At 41.9% G+C, this 13,371-nt stretch overlaps 2 protein-coding genes across 2 annotated transcripts in view; one reads left to right on the top strand and one right to left on the bottom strand.

Moving 5' to 3' along the window:
* Window positions 1-13,371, bottom strand: part of grm4 (glutamate receptor, metabotropic 4) — a 196,684-nt gene that overhangs the window by 171,841 nt on the left and 11,472 nt on the right. The window lies entirely within an intron of this gene.
* Window positions 5,259-5,632, top strand: LOC306928919 (eukaryotic translation initiation factor 1b-like). The gene has a single exon (XM_079509224.1). The coding sequence runs from the start codon at window positions 5,289-5,291 to the stop codon at window positions 5,625-5,627; it is 339 nt and encodes a 112-aa protein (XP_079365350.1). The 5' UTR covers window positions 5,259-5,288; the 3' UTR covers window positions 5,628-5,632.

Below are 13,371 nucleotides of genomic sequence, written 5' to 3'. Positions count from 1 at the left end.
GTAAAGCACTTTGAGCTGCATTTCATGTCATGAAAGGTGCTATACAAATAAAGTTTTATTATTATTATTATTATTATTACATAAACTGCAGGCCTTTCTGTGAAGTCATAGGGTGTGTGTGGGCCGTGGCCGCGAGCTTGAGACACTGTTACATGTCATCACCTTTCTCTATGCTCTTTTCCTGTCTCTTTCACCATGGCTGTCTGATAGCTCAGAAACGTGCTATACTTCATCAAATGCTTCTTATTGGCCTAGACAGAGTGTTGTAGGAATAGCCACAGTGTGCGTGAGCAGCATGAAAAGGCATGATTGATGCCGTAGCTGTCTGCAGTCAAACAGTTTTTCCCGACATAAAAAAGGGCTAACTTAACCCTATCGATAAGTACATGAGTTGGTTGAACTAGAGCATTTCTTTGGTGACGAAAGAAAAATAAAAAGATGACAGATAATGGACGACTTAATTGTACTGTAATATGTGAGTCTGAGTCAGTAATTTGTACAGCTGCAGCTGAGGTCCCATGTGTGTTTGGCTTGATAAGCGTCATGATTTATGTGGGTCCCCACCAACCCTATTTTTCTTACTGTAGGCCTATATGATTTATATCTGTAGAAATTGACCGGTTGCTGATTTCTAAATGCATTGCAAATGCATGCATGGGAAAGAACCCAATGACGATCTGCGAACTCTGATGAGCGGAGGCGATAAGCACGGTGACAGTTTGTAAACTCTGATTGACAGAGACAGCGAAAGCACAGTGTAACAAACAAACACATCGGCTGTACTAGGTAAATAAACAGACTCCAGTTCGTGTTGAGGATTTCTTTATCTCTGCTTTTTCCAATAACTCACAAAGTTAGAGAAAACTAGGTCAAAACACTAGCATATGGCTGGACGGTGTATGAAATGCTGGAGAGATTTTAATTTGAGTCGACCCGCTGATGCTCTCCAGCCAAAAAAATATATACTCCTCTTACAATTTATTCAGGCAGCCAATTTGAGTATGGCCAAGGCTTTCTGTATGTTTTGGTGGGATCACCCAAGCAAAATACAAAATGCCCTGCATATAAATAATATGTTGCTCTATATCGATGTTATATCTACATTATGTGTGTGTGTGTGTGTGTGTGTGTGTGTGTGTGTGTGTGTGTGTGTGTGTGTGTGTGTGTGTGTGTGTGTGTGTGTGTGTGTGTGTGTGTGTGTGTGTGTGCGTGCGTGCGTGCGTGCGTGCGTGCGTGCGTGCGTACGTGCGTGCGTGCGTGCGTGCGTGCGTGCGTGCGTGCGTGTATATGTATACACACTGTATAGAATCTAGGCTAGGTAGTAGCCAAGACATTCAGTAGAAAACCCATTTCTTATGGATAGATTTGGCATCTGCATCGACAGCCATCCATTTGTGGCTTTGACCTGCAAATGGACAGGCCCTGCAGTTTCAGATGGTGCATGCAAATTACATATTGGTGTGGAAAATTGTCTGCCGTATTAAAAGAACAAGACTCTGCACCTAGAAACATGCTGGCCATTTATTAAATAGGCAGACTGGCCAGGAAATGCAGTTTGCTTCTCATTTTATGCACACCTTGTGCATCATCGAGGGATACCACAGCATTCATCATGGAACATGTGTGTAGGGTGCACCTTCAGCCAGGGGCGCATGACCCAATGGGCTACTTGGGCTGAAGCCAACCCAGCCACCTATAGATCCCTCCCGGATGAGCAGGAATTTAATTGAAGAGCTTCTGTACTCGACATATATAGCTTGAGGAACCGAACATGGCGCCCCTTTTCCATTGAAATGAATGTGGCCACGCACCCTGTTCTTTTCAGTTACCCAGCTATTATGTAATAATCCTCAATAGATAGATACAATTCCCTCGCTATATCATACAACAACCAAGGACTACCAGAACATTTAATTTACATCATGTTCTGTGTTAATGTGAAATAAGAAGATCCAAAATGGAAACACGCACATCTCAAAAAAGTTGACAGGTGCTGAACAAAAAATATACATACAGAAAGAAGGTAGGATGTCCGCACACAGTTCTTAAGCTCCCAGTAGCATTTTATTTAGGATTCAAAGTTTCGACCCCATCGGGTCTTCATCAGGAATTAAATTACAACAGAGTAGGCGTGTTTATATACAGATCAACAAGCTGTCTTTGCAATGAGGGTAGTTAGGGTAATCGAGTGACACACCCACCACATCTACCAACATGACTGGCTCTACAAAGTTGTAGAGCCAGTCAGTAGAATGATACATTATTAAGGCACTATAAGGCCAGTAACTACCCTCATTGCAAAGACAGCCTGTTGATCTGTATATAAGCACACCTACTCTGTTGTAATTTCAATACTACTGGGAGCTTAAGAACGGTGTGCGGATCCTACCTTCTTTCTGTGTTAATGTGAAGCCAGAGGAAAGATATCACTGGAATTTCCTCATGAGAGCTGCTTTTGCTAGAATATAATGACTGCTAGAGTACATTTCCTAATGATGACATTGAACTTATAATGTCTCTCCATCTCAAACACCAGCATTGGGAGATCATTTGAATACATTTAATTTACTCCGTTTAAGAGGGTGTTGCTTGCCGAAAATAAGTGGCCGTGAATATCAGTTATTTTTTACAAGCGACTTTTGTGTAAGAGCATAGCATATGTTTGATGCCTGGTCATCCTTCATTGAATGCAGAGCAATTTCAGCATGGCCTAAACCTAGTCTATTGGATTTGCTGAGTTTATGTCACACTGTGAGGGTAAGGGATGTTCTATACTAATAAAATTGAGGGAATTTCTATACTATATGCAGTGATATGCAAGATTCATATACATTGTGTGAATGTATTTGAGTAAATATTCAAACACTTAAGATATATAATTGAAACACCATGTGATTGGTAGTGTGGGTAAGAATAGTTTTGATTATGTCTGCCTTGATAGGGAAGGAAAGAGGGTATAAAAGAAGCCAGGAAGTACATGGAAGCGAGCTCGCTTTGCTTAGCTTGCCAGATTAGACCTAGAACTCATGTTGTATAATGAGTTGAATAAATAGTTATATATGATACCTGACATTTTAGCTTCACGACACGTGCTCATTTCCTCAAGAGTATTCCACAACATTCTGTTTGAGAGAATGGTCGGTCTTCATATGTGTATATGTATTTGTATGTACCGTACACTGTATGGAGATTTAACCTTCCGACATTCGGTTTACAAGACTGACCCTCTGATCTCTGATATACCAGAGCGGGCTCTTTCAAGGGCTTTATGGTGCATGGGGGGCCTGCAGAAATTATTAGCTCAGGGCCCGTGGTGATTTAACCCAGCCCTGCCTTCAGCCACATACTCATCATCCTACTTCTGTCCTCTCTGCCAGTAACCATCAGGCTGCATAACCAAACCCTGACACGCTCTGCTCTGTTCTTGGATTAATGATTCCGAATGAAAGAACGACTCCTGCATTACTCCAGCACATTTGCATACAGTTTGGACTACTGGCATGTACAGTAAACCACCAGACAGCTGCCTGAAAATGATTTACTACATTGTTTCATACATTTGCAAATTGTAACTATGGTGTGACTTTTTTAGGTCAAAATCCCTTTCCCTGTATAGACGCTAGTTAGACATACAGGAGGCACCACTATGTATGTAGTTGCCTATACTGTCAGCTCACAATGCAGTCTCGCAAACCGCCGGACCTGTCAGCAATGCATCAAATGTCTTGTGCACAGAAATACCTCCACTATTCCTTTTACTTAATGTCCCAATTTAAAACTCAACAATTAGACTACTTTTCTATGAAATTAAAAATTCATAACTAAACTAACTATCCTATAATGCATCAGCCTGAGCCAACCCCAAACCTTTGAGCAACCTTTTAAGGATATAGGGAAACAATCACACCTGTGTGAATGTCAAGTGAGGGGCGCTCTTATCAACTCGCTCTTATCAAGTACATCCTCATACATCATCTCATTCCGGCCACTCACAATTGGCGATTTTTTCACTTTTCTGTCATTCCGGTCAATCACAATAATACATCATCATACATCATCACATTCCAGCCAATCACAATAATACATCATCACATTTCGGCCAATCACAATAATACATCATCATACATCATCACATTCCAGCCAATCACAATAATACATCATCACATTCCGGCCAATCACAATTGGCGTCCTCACTTTTCATCCTCAAGTGACAAATCCAATCCAGCTAATCACAGATTAGCCAATCACAGATGTTTGCATTTAATTTTGTCTTCTCATTACTGATGAATAGTAGTACAATGAATTGTAGTTACAGTAGGTTGCCCTAACTACAATGTTCTGCCAACGTCAGCATGCATGAGAGAGAAACTCCCATACTCAACTCCCCTGCTCACTATGAAAGTACCAGCCGTGGCTGAATGGCCACACTGCACATTCAAATAAAATAGGGGCTGGGGCTGAGAATCTGGGGGTATGGCTGAGAAGAGCATTTTGGCAATGATGCCAGAACCTGTACTTTTTTTGAGTGGTGCAAACCACTCCAATAACCAGCTTTGTCTGTACCCGTGTCTGTACCTGTGTACCAGGTGTGTACCTGTACGTGGGGCCATGTACAGGTGAGCATGGTTGCTATGGTTAGTGTGTGACGTCACCGCACCACTCAGTTCACACAGGTGTGATTTTTATTATATTAATCTACCTATCTATCTATAAATGCACCAAGTCTGTGTCTGTACTGGTACGTGTGTAATCCACGTAACTCGAGAACTGTTAGCCTCACTGACTTCAAAAGGGACATAATATCTGGGTGGGGCATGCATTTCCATCTTGCATCGTTCCAAGTAGGCCAGTGCCCAACGGGCACCAGAGGCTCCAATGCATAATATCTGGGTGGGGCATCCATTTCCAACTTGCATCGTTTCAAGTAGGCCAGTGCCCAACGGGCACCAGAGGCTCCAATGCATAATATCTGGGTGGGGCATGCATTTCCAACTTGCATCGTTTCAAGTAGGCCAGTGCCCAACGGGCACCGCTGTAGAGGCCCCGCGGGCACCGCTCTAATTTCATGTGGCTGAAACCTTTTGGAAATTTGGAATCATACATCATCATGACAACTGACGTCATAGAGGACAGACATCACTGGCTGGTTTATTAATACATGAAACCTGAGAACTTGAGTACATTTTGTGAGCAGCATTTGAACGGAGCAGAAGCAAAAAGAAGCAGTGTCGTCCAATACGAACAAAACAGTTAAAGTAATTATCCGAAAGGAAAGCCAGTCTTATTGTATGTCCGCTATCCAGAACCTCCAAACTTTTGACCCCTTTGCTGATGCAACTGATGGTGCAGCTGGGACAGAGGACTACATCCATATAAGAATCCAGCAGAGGAACGGTAGGAAGACCCTCACCACTGTCCAGGGCATCGCCAGTGACCCTGAAAATAAGAAACTACAGAAACTAGTCCAGTCCTTCAAGAAGAAGTTTGCCTGCAACGGGACAGTGATTGAACACCCGGAGTATGGTGAGGTGATCCAACTGCAGGGAGACCAGCGCAAAAACATCTGCACGTTCCTCACAGAGGGTCGCCTGGCCAAGGAGGAACAGCTAAAAGTCCACGGCTTCTAGAAGCTTGCGGCGACCTCTCCCCTTGTCATTCCTCCTCCAGTCCTGAATCACTTTTTTACCCCATCTCCCATCTCCCCCACTCCCCTCTCTCATGCATGCTGTAGGCCTCCCCCTCTTAGGGCCCTACCAGCTCTTCATAGATCATGTGCTGATGAGTTTTAGGTGATGAATGAGGTGACCACCGTTTCAGTGGTCATCTCATCACCGAAAACTGGAGTATGAACAGGCCTCGACACCCATACCCCCTAGACCAGCAGCGGGCACACCAGGGATGATGAGTGGTGATGATGTTGATAAACCCCTACCCCTCTTTCTTTTACATTTTATTTTATTCTGCCCTCCTTCCTGGCTTTGTGTGTGCCCCCGTGAAGTCATGTGACAGCCAAGTCTATGGACATTTTGTTTTCTTTTGGCATGCCCCCCTGTGAGACGTAGTGACACGAGTGTGATTTTTATTTTAAGTCTTGTGCTGTGTAAAGGAGACAGATAGTATGTAAAATTGTTGTTTTGTACTACAGTGTACATATAAAATGAGTCGAGTCAAAACAATTATCTAAAATAAAACCTTTCAAGTTAGTTTTCTACACTGATGACAAATTATGGCAATACTATTTAGGTTACTATCTTTACACTGCAATTCATTTAAACCTAAATTCCAATTATATTAAACAAATGGTACAAGCAAATAAAAAAACACAGCTGAAGATAAGATTGTAATTGGTGTAGAGGGTCCTCCACTGGAGATTATATATATATATATATATTTTTTTTTTGAGGGCGCCATAACCTCCAATGCATGGCTTTTGAAAATGACATCATATGACAGTCAAGTCTATGAACTCTTTAAATGTTTGTTTAGAGCTCTTATGACATAAATCATATTGTCTTTTAATGTGGAGCAGTTAAACAAACACTGATAAAGGGAGATGTCAATGTGGCCGATATAAATACGGTGGGCTTCACATGAGTATATATACACTTTTTTTTTTTTCTTTTTCTTTTTTTTTTAGAAAAACAAGACATGGCTTCCATGGAGCCACACCATAAGAACATTGGAAACAGGAAAATAAAAGCTAAGTGGGCCTAAGATTGTTAGCCCATACATTGAATTTAGATTTCCCCAGACATATAGACAGAGATCTCTGATCTATAGCTACACAAGACTATAGGTAGGAAGCAGAAACACCCTTTGACGCCAAAGACATCTATCCGTGGCGACATTGAATATCCAAACCAGTTTCCAGGTGGCAAGGCTGCCAAAATGCCAAAGACCATGCAGTGAGGTCAAGGCCAGCTTCAACCCCCTATTCGGTATATTGGGGACTGATACCATACCTCATTATCCAGATGGGGGAACAAGATCGACATCCAAATTTAGGTCTATAACAGAAAACAAAATTGACCACATTGGTATAAGAAAGAAGTTCAGATGACCCTTGGATTATGTCAGCACCAGAGAGGCAGGTTGTAGCTTCCAATCTTCAAATTTGGGCCAAAAGTGAAAGAGCCCAAATACATGACTACCTCAGCAATGGGTAACACCTAATAGCTGCTTGGAGCTTAAAATAAGTTGTTTTTTGGGTGAACTACTCCTTTAACTTATTCATGGAGATCATTAGTCTATCTATCTATCTTGTTTCATTCTACTGCGCAAGTAGTTTATGTTTGAACTTCAGTAACTGAAATGGGGAGGACAAATAACAATGTGCGTGATTTCTGCTGCTAGACCTCTAAAGCAGTCAACTCATCTATAGTCTGTTCTTTTTATATTCACAGCCAGAAACTGTTGGCCGTTAATAATAATAATATAGTGCTGAAAGCTGCATATCATGAACTCTAGAAATCCAATTAGCAACTAATATGATGCTCAATATTGTAATTTCAGTCAGTCCATTCACATGGTCATGACTCTCGAGACAATTGTTGAAGTTGACCAACAGATCATGACATTGAATTAAGAAATGCTTCTGACTCACTGGAATGTGATTATATGACTAGTTAGTGCAAGAAGCCACGGTCATCCAAAGGGAGCTGAAGAAGGCTCTGGCAGAGGCCAAGGACTGTTACAGGTCCAATAGGGCAGGCTGCAAGACAGCAACTGCAGAGAGGTGCGGGGGGTTAATAGGATTGTGGGCTACAGGCAGTACAGTATACACTAGTACCACTACAGTGGAGAGAACTCTGGCACATCCAAATGAACTGAACCCGTTTGTTAATGTAAGCCTTGTAGGGCAAGCAAAAGAGTGCTGCAGATGTTGGTCAGCATCCACACAGTGCCCTCTGCAATGGTTTGTTGGGAGATTACATCAAATCAAGGGTGAGAAAGGCTATCTCTGTCGTGGGAGTTTAACTAGACAATCTGGAGTTGGGTTGCGGAGGTGAAGAAAAGGATCAAGCTATTGTACTCTCAACAACCCCGCCCTTACTGTGGTGCTACTATGGCACTTAATTCCCCATATAATCTAATCTATCACATGTATGCAATCTATCACAAAGAGCCCTCTCTCCTATACGCATATGCATTTAAGGGAGTTTCACACAAATAATAGGAGTATATGATTGTGTGGGTGATGATTACACATTCAACTGGATTTACCAACACTCATGCAATTTGCAAGGATCAGTTTTGTTTGGGCTTTCTTTGCCTCTAATAAGAACAAGTGCAAATTAGCACAGGCAGAGGAAGGCTATAGGAATGGTGGTGGAAACGCCAATAGGCTAATTGCAGCAAGGAAAGATATTGAAAAATAACAAAAATGTAGTCAATAGATTAATAATAATTAAAAAGTCAAATATGACCTTTAACTTTCCACACAATGTTCTCATGCAATCCCACCAATAGTCAAGCTTCCTTCCAACTACACTACACTAACCCATAGTACAACAATGAATACAATTAAATACATCATCGCAGCCAAATACATAATAAAAATCACACCCGTGTGAACTGAGTGGTGCAAGGTCTTATATAGCCTGATCAGCTGTGGTCTGACATAATGTCAGTGACCATGGTAACCATGCTCACCTGTGCACGGACACGTACACAGGTACACAAACATACAGACAAAGCTGGTTGTTGGAGTACCTGTGCACGGACACGTACACAGGTACACAAACATACAGACAAAGCTGGTTGTTGGAGTGGTTTGCACCACTCAAAAATACAATTTAAAATAAATAATGAAATCACACCCGGGTGAACAGGGTGAACATAGCAACCATGCTCATTTTTTCTGCACTAACAAAGCCAGTTTCATGTCTGACGTAATTAAATCACACCCGGGTGAACAGGGTGAACATAGCAACCATGCTCATTTTTTCTGCACTAACAAAGCCAGTTGTAGGAGTGGTTTACAGTACTCAAATGTTTTACTTAATAGTATCAATACAATATAGAAATACAAGTAAACGTCCGGAATTCAAAATGTACTCCAACATCCTACTATAAATGCACCGCATCTCTGTACTGTATGTGTGTGTACGTCTGTAATCCACATAACTCGAGAACCGCTTGCCCCGCCGACTTCAAATTTGGCACAGGCATTCCACACCACCGCACTGAGTGCAGTGCCCGGTGTTGAGTCCATCGGATAGCCGGTTGTCCAGAACCAGCACAAAAGCCTCAGCCCAGGCTCCAGACAGGGCCCAAATTAGCCAATTGATCATTCTGTTGAGCTGGTCGAGTCCAGAGCCATCTAATAGAAGAGGGGGCAGCCCGGTCACGTGGTTCATGCACTCGCGCGAGCCTATAGACTCCAATGCATTCCGTAAACGTCCAGTGTCCACATAACTTCGAGAAAACTTCTCCAAATATGGGCATAAAATGGACACAGACAGATGGGTGGAATGGGTACTCTGACACGGGTACAGCGGGTATTGCACAGCCAGGTGGGGCATGGATCTCCAACTTCCATCGTTGCCGACTTGGTGCTCTACAGCCGGGCACCGGTCTAGTGTACTTAAATTACCAAAAGTAAAATGTACTCATTATGCAGAATGTCCCAATTAATGATGGGACATTGTGAGCTTGTAGATCTGCCATTTTCAAATAGACGATCGAAATGAATATACATATGTATGTTTTGTAATAATAATCCAAATCAACAAAGTAACTAGTAAATACAGTTTTCAAATACATGTAGTGGAGTTAAAGTACAATATTAAGTAAATGTACCTTTTACTTAACACTTTGACTACTATTCATGAGTTGCCCGAGTTAATTAATTGTAGAACACTTTCCCTGCGATTCGCGAGTTGCCCGAGTTATGTTTTCATTGTTTAATCCACATTTTAATCAGTTTTAAGTCATACGGGCAATCCACCGGACGCGTTTTGACGACGTCATCGCACCGGAGTGCAAAGGGTTATGGGAATTTCGTTTTTTAAAACAAACATTGAACTAAAAACAAACATTAAACCTGTATATAGAGCACTGTTCTTTAAAAACATTTCTAGAAACAGAAAACACAATAATCTGTAAGGCAAGCCACCAAATCATTGTTCTGTTATCTCTTTTCATGAGTTAGTTTTGTGACATTTAATTTATGAGCAATGGTTGCCTAAATTCCAATTCCTCTCAGTTCGAGTTGCATGCGTTTTGGTGATAATCAATTTCAGCATCACTGAATATGACAATTTTTTTGTTTCATTCCTGAGTGGGTTGAGGGCTCCACGTTCCACAAATCCCACAATTCCACTCCCACCTTTAAAGCTCGACTTCAAAATTACTAGAAGGCAGTCATATTCTCTGTCTGCATGATTAACTGCTGTCTTGGTAAATCAGATGTTAATTCCACACAGCTTGCAATTTAAGTGCTAATTGTGTGCCTCTGAGTCTGCCCCTAAGAGACTAAAGTCCTGCTAGTGGCCCCTGGAGGATTTGCTGATATTTACACTCAACCAGACAAAAGTGATTTGAACGACCCAACATTCCCTCCTTAGAGGACTACTTTGGAAATAATTATTTTCATAATCACAAGTGCTATATCCTCAGGGATATTTATGTCATGATACTCTTTTGAGTTAACCTGACTCCGCCAGATGGGGCAGCAGAGAGTACACTGGGTTCCCCCCTCCTGCTACCCAGTGTACTCTCTGCTGCCCCATCTGACGGAGTCAGGTTACTTTTGAGTTGCTGTGCTCTTAAAATTCTTAATAGAAATCTAGGGTTGAAAATAAAATAAAGAATTGATAGCACATCCTGAAAACAATAGCAAAAGGCTTAAAGCAAAGCTAAGCTGATGAAGTGGACGTTTTGGCGCTAGAATGTGGTCACCAAAATCAGTAGGATTCATCCTCAAGGGAGCACAGCTAGTATGAAATATTTTGTGTGCAAAGAAATTCTGACCTCAGGGTGGCACTAGAGGAAAGCTTTTGGGATCACTCAAATAGGGTTCATCATCCAGGGGGCGTGAATGTACTCAATACGTTTAATGGCAATCTTCCTTTTAGAAGAAAATGTTAGTGGTGCTAGAGGAAAGATCATGGGGTCACCAAAATTAGCAAGGTTCATCCTCTGAGGAACATGACGTGCACAGTAAATTCCATGATTGATTGATGGATTATTATCAGACAGACCATCTTGAGCCATCTTCTGGAAGCAATGGTTGAAATATTTACCAGACTAGACAGTGGCCTTAATTGTGGTTAGAGTGTCCGCCCTGAAACTGGGAGTCAGGCTGAAACTGGGAGGTCGGAGTTCGATCCCCGTCATACCAAAAACTGTAATAATGGGACCCAATGAGTCCATTATTTATGACAGAGGGAGAAATCAACTTTTAACGGCCAACTGACCAGAGTTTTCATGTTGCACGGTAAGACTACGGTCATTAGTATTATTGCCATCACCTGGGTGGGTCAGTCGTGTAACTTTCTCGACGTAAAGCTATGTATGTGTTCAACAACACAGCCATGCAAAATAACACTGACAGCTATGAGGTGGCAAAAGCTTGACCTGCATAGCAACAGTTGCTAAACTATTTGGATTGGCATTGGACAATCACTTTTTGGGGTGGGATTTAGCAAAGGGCTAATTGGATAACCATGTCTGCAAATTAATGTGACAATGCAGTTTAGTGATGCCATGGTGACACCCATGATGAGTTTTGTGTTTCTAGCAGTAGGAGGAACAGTATATGGCTCTTTGATTGGCAGGTTGTTTGTCAGACAGTTAGGGGTGCTAGTAAGGGGAGCATTACTCGTCTAACAAATTAAGACCTGAGGCCGATTCTACAAATGCCTTCTAAATCAGTAGTTCTCACACTTTCACGTTTTTTTTTTAAATGTTCAAAAATAGCAGATGTACAAGCTTGCAGTGCAGCACCAAGTGACGCGCTGCGAGCTTATACATCTGCTATTTTTGAATAGCCAACGCAAAAATATAAAATTACACAGATGCTTTCCCGGTTTTAATGGGCTAATGCTCCCATTCATTTATACAGTTGCACACAACTATAAGCTTACTTATTTCTTAATTAAAACTTGATTAATGGCGTGCTGTCATAGACACACTGTTTAATGATTGATTGGATATACTGTAAAGGACCAAGACTAATTCTATATTCACGACTTCACGGGGATCAGGCAGATGCCTGGTAGTAGGGTTGCCATCTCAGTCTGTGACATTACCACTCAAAATAACGTGATGTTCAGTTTAGACGCAGCTGACATCAAGAAATAACTGTCCAAACGTCTCTGACATAAAAAACATATAAAACATAAACAGCACACTACTGCAGTACGACACATCACGTTCTTTTGCAATTAATAGACATGTTAAATAAATGTGCTTTGGTTCATCCAACATGTTAACTCTACTGGGTTGAGGCTCATCAGCTTCATCAACACAATTGCTCCTCTGCCTTCATATTCCACAATAATTCTAGAGGGACAAAGTGAACACAGGGTTAAATACAAATCGTTTGGACATGGTTTCAACCAGCTTGCATACAGCCAAGTGTCGAAATTGTTATCCTTATTATAGCCTACTATATATGTTACAAAGTGTCTGAGTCTTTTGTGAGGATTGTGTGTGTGTGTGTGTGTGTGTGTGTGTGTGTGTGTGTGTGTGTGTGTGTGTGTGTGTGTGTGTGTGTGTGTGTGTGTGTGTGTGTGTGTGTGTGTGTGTGTGTGTGTGTGTGTGTGCGTGCGCGTGCGTGCGTGGGTGTGGGTGTGGGTGTGGGTGTGCGTGTGTTGTACAGTATGCTTGCATGAAGTGTGAACATTATGTGTTCACACTGAATGCAAAACACCAAACACAGTTATCATAGTGTGCACATTTCTAATTTGCACTGACACAGTTGTTTACCCTCACATTACAGTCAGTGAAAAGGCTGAAAAGCTATGAAATAGCTGCTGTTCTTGTTCTGCACTTTGAGTAGCTACTCCTACACCTCTGTCCTATATGCGGAACGCGGAACATGGAAGCAATGGTGACAGATATCACACATGCCGTGGATTGCATTATGTTCTTTGCAATAGAACATCTGTTGGATGACGGCACAGTGAGGGCCGTGTACTACTGGCTGCCTTGGCTGGTGCCCCCTGCGGCTTTAAGTGAAATCGCTGGCTTGTGTTGTTTAGAGGCTCTCAATGTATGATTAAAACTTGGAGCATATCGGACGATGCGTTTATGATTTGTGGTGTGAAGTGCGTGCATGCGTGCATGCGTGTGATTGGACAGTTTTTGATTGAACAACCTATGGTCTTTTATAGCACCACCATGCCTATTAGAAACATTTGGCAT

This window comes from Electrona antarctica, assembly GCF_951216825.1.
Source record: "Electrona antarctica genome assembly, chromosome: 9".
Classification (NCBI taxonomy): Eukaryota; Metazoa; Chordata; class Actinopteri; order Myctophiformes; family Myctophidae; genus Electrona; species Electrona antarctica.
The sequence above is the reverse complement of the archived record's forward strand: the minus strand, read 5'-3'. Positions and strand labels throughout refer to the sequence as shown.